This window comes from Egretta garzetta, unplaced genomic scaffold (genome assembly GCF_000687185.1).
Source record: "Egretta garzetta isolate BGI_Z169 unplaced genomic scaffold, ASM68718v1 scaffold386, whole genome shotgun sequence".
NCBI lineage: Eukaryota > Metazoa > Chordata > Aves > Pelecaniformes > Ardeidae > Egretta > Egretta garzetta.
In genome coordinates, this window is record NW_009260063.1 from 114,564 (window position 1) to 123,632 (window position 9,069).

Below are 9,069 nucleotides of genomic sequence, written 5' to 3' on the forward strand. Positions count from 1 at the left end.
GCGGTCTGCAGGGCGCGTTTCCGTGAGGCGCGCAGCTGCCCAGCCTCGGGGGCCCGCTCAGGTCTGGTGCCCCCCGAACCCGGCAGGGCTGGGCTGTCCCAACCTTCTCCTGAGGAAGGGCTGGTACATTGCTGCGCTAGGTAGCTTAGGTAAGGGAGTGGGCCGGTAGGGCTTTTTGATGGGGTTCTCAGGCACGCTGAATAACTGTGACCATCGCAAAATCCGTGAGCAGGTGGTGATGGGCGCCTCAGAGTGTGGGGCGACCAAGAATTGCGGTGTGCTGGCCTCTGTTTATGCACTGAATTCAACTAAGGGTTAGCTGTAATGTCCTAAGCAAGCAAACAGTGCCATGAATAGTGTCCAAAGGATTTTCAATACTTATTCTTTGATGGTAGTCTTTATTTTTCATGCCACAAGAGGCAGTACAGTTTGTGACTGGTCAGGAAACACAAATGCTGACTGGCTGTCGTAATCCTCACAGGCAATATATATAGCAATGGGGCCAGGGCCCGCCTTTCTTTACTGGGGTACTTTTCTGTCCTGCGGCTGATGCTCATCAAGGAGAGGTGATCCTAGTCATCCTTGAAATTCTTTTCTGTCAAAGTTTATTGAAAATGGCCTGAGGATTTGAAAATTACTGCAGCATCTCAGTGCAGTTGCATAAGCCTTGTTTCCTTTGTAAACCAAGCGCTTTAATTTTGCTTATTTTTACTAATACAAAGCTTGTCTTTTAGCAGTAACAGCAATATTATAAACACAGCAGTACACTGGTATGGAAACACACGTATAGAATCTATTTAAGAAATACAATTATTTTAAAAAGTTTTAAAGCAGATTTAGTCAAACTTTTATTATATTGGACCTATGCCTACTGCCATTGCAGACTGGCACAACTCTTCCTTAATTTAATTATTTATTCCCTGTGTTCCTTTAGAATCTTTTTATGGTGTTAGGAAGGGACGTTTTGAAGTTTCATCCTTAAAACTTTTTCAGCTTTACCCATGTCTCACTGGAAAACAGCAGTAAATACAAAACTGTTGCAGCCCTTTAGAAGAAAAGAGATTCTAGTGGAGTAATACTTTAAAAGCCAAAGTGCTGTTTGAGGTTTGCAATAATGGGCCCCAAGTTACTGAATCTGAAAATTAGTAAATGGAATGAAAACAAATTGTAGGTTCCTCTGCCTGTCACGCCCTTTATCCTTCTCTAGTTGATTCTGTCACTGGCTTACTCAGCCTTAAAAATAAACATGAGTTAGGTAACACCCTTCCGGTCCGATCCTGACAGATTTAGACGTCGGCACAGGTCATTACAGTCAAGGCTGAGATGACAATGCGATCATGAGAGTGTTTTAAAACGTGTTGCTCTTACAGCTTGTTTATAATTGTTGGTTAACTTTTTTCCTGAACCAAAATTGCATTACTTGGAACAGCTTACTTCTAGTAAGCAAGGTTTACATTAGCCTCATAAAAGTAATTTACCTCCTTGTGTACTTAAAAGTAACTTGCAGCATGGCATTGTTAATAATAGCAAGTTCCAAATAATCACTCTTCTCTGTGTTATGAAAACTTTAACAGATACAACAGAAACAAAGCAAGTCATTTAGAAGAAAGCCATGAAAAACTCTATGATGGCAGCTAGTATTCCCAAATATCATCACCTATGATAGTAAGATGGAAAACTAGATTCTCCCGCAGGAACTCTGTAAATGGCTATGACTGTCTGAGTCATTCATACTTAACCGAGTACCTATTTTTTTTGTTCCGTTTGCCAGCCATAGTATCTGATTCCCATGTAAGTTAGCCTTGAATATCAATATACTGGAAAACAGGCCACTTACCATCTGAGTGTCATGTTCGCTACAGTCTGTCAAGGCCCAGGAGGCAAAGTCTTGGTTTGTGCTTGGTTTAATGAGAAGTTCTGCCTCATCTACAGCTCACCCACAGGCTCATTTCATGATAAGCAAGGGCTTTGTGCCTCGGTTTTTCTTTCTGTGAAATAAGCCTTACATTTTGGTTGGTTCTCCACTTTCCCATCCATAAAAACATGTTACAAAATGTTATACATAAAAAAACCTCCACCTACTACATCCATCTTAGGGACTATGTATGTAATATGAATGAACGGGTTAGGGATTTATCTGGCCAGCAGGCAAGTGGCACGGTGCAGAGGGCATCCACGCTCTAGCCCTGTCTGCCACCCAGGAGGGCTGCCAGCCCCAGATTCCTTGAGGGACATGGTCCCCTGTGTGCTTCCCTGAGCCCCTGCCTGGGCAGTGCTTGCTGGCAGAGCGTGCTGACAGTTAAATAGCGTGGATGTTTACAAGTCAGTGCTCAAACTTGAATGCAAAAATAGCCTTAAGTTCAGGGGTTTTTTTAAACAAATATTGTTTGTATATGTGGTTAAGATGTGTGTTACGTGTAAAGCAATTTTAAAAAGAGCATGAAGTTACATCTTCAAAATAATATACCTAACGTCCTTGGTTTTTTCCTCAAAATGATCCTCCTTTCTTCAGATATTACCATTCAGATTGTCAAGTGTCATTGAAGTAATTATGCAGAACTAATTTTTAAATGGAGCTCCATTTCTCTCCCATTTTAAGACAGCATTCAACACTTTTACCATTTGTTTTTCTTCCTCTTCTGCAGTCGATGGGTAAGAGCGGCATTGCCTTTGCTTGTCTGGATCTTACCGAAACACCAGAACCACTCAGTGACGCAGGCAGGGAGGGTCTGAAGTCACAGTGGGGGGTTCCACTCTGTGAGCGGGGCAGTGGTGCGGAGCTGTGCCATGCCATGCAAGGGCAGGTCGTTCCACCCCAACGAGCAGCACGCCGGCACCTGGGTGAGTGGTGGGAGCCCCTGTGTCCTCCACAGGGCTTTTTTATCCTTAAACTCTTGAAAAAATGCTATGCGGAGGGTGACTTTGTCCTTCAGGCAGAAAGGAAGTTTCCCATTCCTGATGTTTATGAGGAAAAAGTGCCCTAGGTATTCAGAGGAACTGTGCTAAAGCAGTCTCTAGCAGGGATTTTTTTCTGGTTTTCCAGCAGTGCTGGAGGTCTCTTATTTCATATTTCCCTGTGTCCTCCACAGGGCTTTTTTATCCTTAAACTCTTGAAAAAATGCTATGCGGAGGGTGACTTTGTCCTTCAGGCAGAAAGGAAGTTTCCCATTCCTGATGTTTATGAGGAAAAAGTGCCCTAGGTATTCAGAGGAACTGTGCTAAAGCAGTCTCTAGCAGGGATTTTTTCTGGTTTTCCAGCAGTGCTGGAGGTCTCTTATTTTATATTTAGCCCTAGCTGATTTTTTTTATCTTCTGGAAAATGCCAGCGGACGTTTGCCTCAGTTCTCACCCTCAGAAGTGGTGCAGCCACTCTCTGCAGCTGTAGGCTGGGATGTTTTGGCACCACAGGGCACTGCGACGTGCAGCTGGCATAGGCTGTTCTTCAGTCTCTGAACCCATGGGCCTAACATTTTGCTGAGCTGTTCTTCAGAAGTTTTGTACTTTCAAACCTACGGTGATACAACAGCAGGACCAGCATGGGGAAAAATAAAAAAACATTATAGCATAAGTGTTTTTTCTACATGGATTATCGCTAGATAAACAATTTTTGGAAGCTTCCTGGAGAAATAATATTCTTGTCTGATTTACTGATCTACGTCATAAGGTCTATGTGGTAGGGGTTGTGTTCTGTGGGGGAGGCTCCTGATTTTTTCAGAGGCCACTAGGTGCTGCTGCAATCCCAATAATAAAAAATAAATGGGAAAACACAATTTTGCCCATGTTTCTGATCGGATTTGAGTTTTTGTTGTTGGCATTGTTTTTTTTTTAAATGGATCACCATTTTCATTATTTTCTAGTTTGCTCATGTTGGAGTATGTCAGAGTCAACCTGAGTCAGTTACAAGGTCTGCACTAAAACAGGTCCAGGACTCAGGAGCAGCTCAGTATGCTGAGGATAGATTGCCACTAGCATACAGAGCTCAGGAGCAGGTGAGTTACTGCGGGAATACAGTCAATTTACAGAGTTTTTGCAAGACTTTTTGCAAGACATCACTTGCTAAGTTGTAAGTAAGAATAGCACTTACGGTAGTTAGCAAAGCAGTCATAGCAGGCTGGCAGACTTTGTGCCTCAGGGAGTAAAATGATTGCTAGCTGTGCTAAGGAAGAAACATATTTCACTGTTACTCAGTTATAATTTTGGGTATTCAAACTCCTGCTTAGTTACTGCTGATTTCCAGCATCAGTTACTTTTCCTTTTTACTAGCTACTATAGCTGTTTGAGACACGTTTATATGCCAGAATATATTATGATCTATCTCAGTCCAAAACCTGTGTAATTGAGATTTGATGATCTGTTTTGAACTGAATGTCAGAAATTCTGTATATTCAGGGAAAGGATTATTTTTTTGATCATTAAAAAGCTAGAAGCTTCCCATTTGAAACACTTTTGAGGCTTGCTTAAAAAATTAGAAGATTTGGGACAGTTTTGGAAACAAATAAAATACAGTATTTTAAAATCATGAGTATTTAAAAAGTTACAATTTCATAAGCACATTCTATGTCCTTATTTTATCATCTCGCTGAGCTTTGCTTTACCCACCCACTTTGTGCACAGAATATTTTCTATTTTCATTTTTATAAGCACAGCAATTACATTGAGTTCATTTCACAGATTTTGCTATAATCAAGAGCAGAAATGGGCTAGGAAGGAATATTTAAAAGAGAAGCTTGGGTCTATTGAAAAGAAAAGGAGAAGATTATACTGTAACATTAGTATACGTTATCTTGGTATTACCTATACCTCTCTGTGGAACATCTGGCCTTAGTCACTGTCTGAAAAGGAGAACCAGGTTAGATGGACCTTTTATCAAAACCAGCATGACAGTTCACCTGATGGTTTATGCCTTGTATTTACCAGCCCTTCACTGTTAAAAAGAATTAGTGGAATTCCTATCTATCGTGAATCAAGAATTAAAGTTAGGTCAGTGGTGAGAGTATGAAGATGCATTAACGGCTAAAATGTGATGTTACAGGAACAATCTGAGGAAGTTTGTTTATGTGACATTTTTAAAAAGTGCTGGTAGAGTGGTGGAAGCTCACTGCATGTGAAGCTGGATGTCTCTAATCTCTTTGTATGAGGAAACATACTGGCTGTGAGGTTAATTTTCTCAGAAATGTAGTGCTGGTTAAGCTTATATTACCTCTTATTTCTTACTTCATGATAGTCCTGTAATTATTCAGTAATAGATTTTTTTAAACATTAGTTAATATGGGGAATCCTTCCAAGAGGTGATATTCGGTATTTACTATCTTGGTTTTCAATTTTCCTGCAGCATTATAGGCACTAGTAATAAACACTATTCCTAAAATGTTACGATTGATGTGTGAATACAGCAGGATATTTTAGTAAGCCTTACATTTTACTGACTTAGAAGGTGCTTATTTTTAAGCACATATATGAGAATGTATCCGTTGAATTTACTTATCCATTGAATGACAGTCTGGTTGAATCTGTATGAGAAAACAAGTGAACGTGTGGCATGTACCTAAAAAAGGTAGAGAATCTGTCTAGTAAACCAAATACCCCAAGATATGATCGTGCAGCTCACTCCATGCAGGCAAATTTTGCATTTGGTGATTCTTCTTGCTGGATCAGGCCTCCAGTTACATTTATCACAGAACTGATTCAGATTCACTTACTCTTGAAACACGTTTCGTAAATTGTGTTGCATTAAAATTTGCTCTTCTATTTGGAAGTGAATATCATAGTTGGAAGATGAAAAATGTGTTCCACAATGTTAAAAGTAAAAATTGCTAGAGCGTTTACAGAAAAAACATAACGTTCCTATCATAAAGCAGGAAAATAATGCTTGAGGAAGAACAGAGGCAATGTAATAGTCCAGAAGAGTTTTCAGTGTTTCAATTTTTAGCTCTTTTTATAATATTGCAATGACCTATAATAAACAAACTTTTTAAAAAATGAAATATGTTAAATTACTTTTGAGATAGTTTTTTTGCAGTTGTCCTTTCTTCTTCTAAAACCCTAGTTTCATTTTAGAGACTGGATGAACATTATGTTAAATAATGAGATTATAAATTAGTTATGCAATTAATACCTCCTCCACTTCCTCTGCAACAAGCAGTGTACATGACATTCAGTACATAAATCATAGATTAATTCAGTTTTGAGGACCCTTTTGTAGTTCATTTTAATTAGCTTTAGGCTTGCTAGTAAATCAAACAAGGCAATCCTGACATATATCTAGTATTCTGCTGCTTGCAGCATTCTTATTTGAAAATTCACACTTTTCTATTAATCAAGTATATATTCATCAAGTCAAGGGAACGCCAATCCTTCTGATGATTTTGTAAAACTAAAACTAAAATAAAATACAGAGGATCCACGCTGCCCCTATAAAATTATGTGCAGTTGAAGATTTAACATATGAATATGACTTCTGTATTAGAACATAGGCAGTTTTAATTTCAGCATGTCAGCATATAAGAACTAAGATTAGTAGACTCCAAACAAGGTATGTGAAAATTCATATTTCTTTGCTATAATTTCTTTTTTTCAGAGAGCAGCAAACAACAATTTCCCATTTTCTTCTCATGACAACAGACACTGTCTACAGAACGTAGGAGAGTATTTTGATCTTGTAAGTACCCAGCACTGAGAAAAATCAAGCAAGTTCACATCCGCCAGTCTGCCAGAGATTAAACACAGTATCTTTTCTGTCCCCTGCAAAATTACAGAAGCTAAAACTTGTGAGAAGAGAAAAATGTAAACAGCAAAGAAAACCACACTTTTTATTAGTATAGGGATGGGACTCCTCTGGGGCTGGCACAGGTACACAGCAGTGCACATGGTCATTGAGAGTGGCAGAGTTCAAGGGGAACAAACACCCCGTGATTTGGGTCCATGACAGGATTTTCTAGTGGTCCTGTTTTTTATGTTTTAATATAGTTCTGTACCCAGTTATATGTACTACTGTACCCAGTTATATGTACTACTAGTCTCCTACAAGTGATGAACTTTTGTAGGGGTCTCAGCCACTCATAATTCACAGCCCCACATATTTGGTACAGACTCATCTTTATCATAAGTATAATATACCTATTTAAATGTATGTTGCAGAAGTCACAACTTTGAATAGAATTTTATTTGGTTTGGGTTTTTCTGTATGTTCAACAGTGTCATGTTTTTCCACTTAGATTGTTGATGTCTTTCTAGGCAGCAAAAGAAATAGCGCAGTTCACAAGATGAGTAGAGGAGGAACCAGTGAACTGTGTTATTGAATGTTGGTCTGACCTAAATTTTTTTGGTATTCATTACTCACTGCGTAACCTCCATTTCTGTGCACTTTGTGCAGTGTCTCATAGTTTTAGAGGTACTGATCAACCATTTCCTGCAAGCTATGGAGTGTGAAAATCAGGCTCCCTCTCTGTGTTTGGACACACGAGGGATAGTTTTGAAGATTCAGATTTCATGGTCTGTCTCAGTTTCTTTATTGCAGTCCAAACATAAAATTATTAACCTATTTCTTTGGGTTACTCTGAAGATTAATTTAGCTGAGTACAGCTAAATAGCTTTGAGTATATAGAATGCTACAGAAATGCAAAGTGTAAGTGGTTTATTAGTGCTAAGAGATGGAAGGTCAACAGATTTCCCATTATATATGCAACCAGAAATGTTCATACAGGCAAGTCTGACAATATTATTTTTAACTTGCTAAAGATCAGCCATGAGTTCTTGAAATCACTGTGGTAACAGCTTCGTTAACTTCCCGGTGGGGTAGTGACTGTTACAAGATTCATCTGTGAAACTGTGATTGTAAGTCATATGTTTACATGAATTTTTCTTTCTTTTTTTTCCTAGGGTATGGGCCGGAGGAAGGTGGAACCAGAGAGACGGCAACACAACTCACAGAACTTCTTCCTTTGGGCTCATGAATCAGTTCCTAGCAAGGAGGATGGCTTAACCATTTATCAGACATCATTTGTGAAAGAACAAAATACTGAGAGCCCATTTTGTAGGCGGTATCCAAAACACCACTCAAAAAATGTTGCACTGACAAACCCGTTCCTGAGACCGAAAAAAACCTACAGCCAAACAAGTAATCTTAATTACGAAAACACCTTTGTGGCAGTGACTTACCATGATCAGAGCCTTTTCTCGAGATCTGAACTACTTGTTACTCAAATGGATGATGAAATAAACATTTGTGTAAAGTGAATGTGGCCGGACAGTTGAGATTTCATTGAAATCAACAATAATACGTTCTTCTGAAGATATACATTACTATAAAAATTGTAATGAAGAAGAGCATTATAAAGAAAAGCATGTTTGTACATATTTTTAGAAATACCTCTATTAGGTGAACAGAGGTAGCGATTGTACTTGTATCATTTGATACTGGTTGACCCTCATCTTGATACAAAAGCTCCTTCAACTTCAGAATTGGTGGTATGGCTGTACCTCAAGCAGCTGACAGCATCTGTGTTGACAGAAGTATATAATGTAACTGGATCCTTGAGGATTTACCACAACAGGGAGCCAAAACTGCATGTTCAGGTAAGAGAAAAACTTTTCTGAAGGGTTTCATGGGTATGAAGGCAGGTTGCTAGCCAGTAGAGAAACGAGAGAAAAAAGCAGCTGCACATTACATTGCTGTGCAAAATAATTGTAATGTTTGGTTATAACACAGCAGTTGTATAAGTAAAGAAAGAAAGGATGTTGTAATCAATGTTTGCATGCCCCTGTGTGCCCTCAGAAAATGTGCCGTCTCTGTATGTATGCGTCATTCATGGCAGTAAGGGGGAAAAAGGCTCAAGGTGGAAGTGGAAGGCTGCACGAAGGTTTAAGTTTGAGGTGGACTGGGTCTGAAAAGAACTCATGCTTTTATAGTTACATGTCCCTAAAGAAGTGAATTCAGAACCAATCCTCCAAGCACTCTGCTCCCAGAGTACTTACTGGCTTTAGGATATGGAAGGCATTAGAGTCAGACCTCTAAATAATGTGCTTTCTGCTTCTGGATCATTTCCACTAATATCAATAAAATAGTAAACC

The 9,069-nt window shown here is 39.2% G+C and overlaps 2 protein-coding genes across 2 annotated transcripts in view; one reads left to right on the forward strand and one right to left on the reverse strand.

The window, feature by feature from the left end:
* The window catches only part of EDRF1 (erythroid differentiation regulatory factor 1), a 30,232-nt gene extending 28,381 nt beyond the window's left edge, over positions 1-1,851 (reverse strand). Inside the window, exons 1-2 of the mRNA XM_009641070.2 lie at positions 1,838-1,851; positions 1,502-1,565 (exon numbers count right to left, since the gene is read on the reverse strand). Of these exons, the coding sequence (XP_009639365.2) occupies positions 1,502-1,565; positions 1,838-1,851 (78 nt within the window). The remainder of the gene's footprint in view (positions 1-1,501; positions 1,566-1,837) is intronic.
* An 851-nt stretch (positions 1,852-2,702) lies between these two features.
* Positions 2,703-8,235, forward strand: TEX36 (testis expressed 36). Its single transcript, XM_009641083.2, has 4 exons — positions 2,703-2,841; positions 3,858-3,989; positions 6,578-6,658; positions 7,879-8,235. Exons 1-4 carry the CDS (start codon positions 2,788-2,790, stop codon positions 8,233-8,235), a joined length of 624 nt encoding a protein of 207 aa, XP_009639378.1. The 5' UTR covers positions 2,703-2,787.
* Positions 8,236-9,069: the final 834 nt, after the last annotated feature.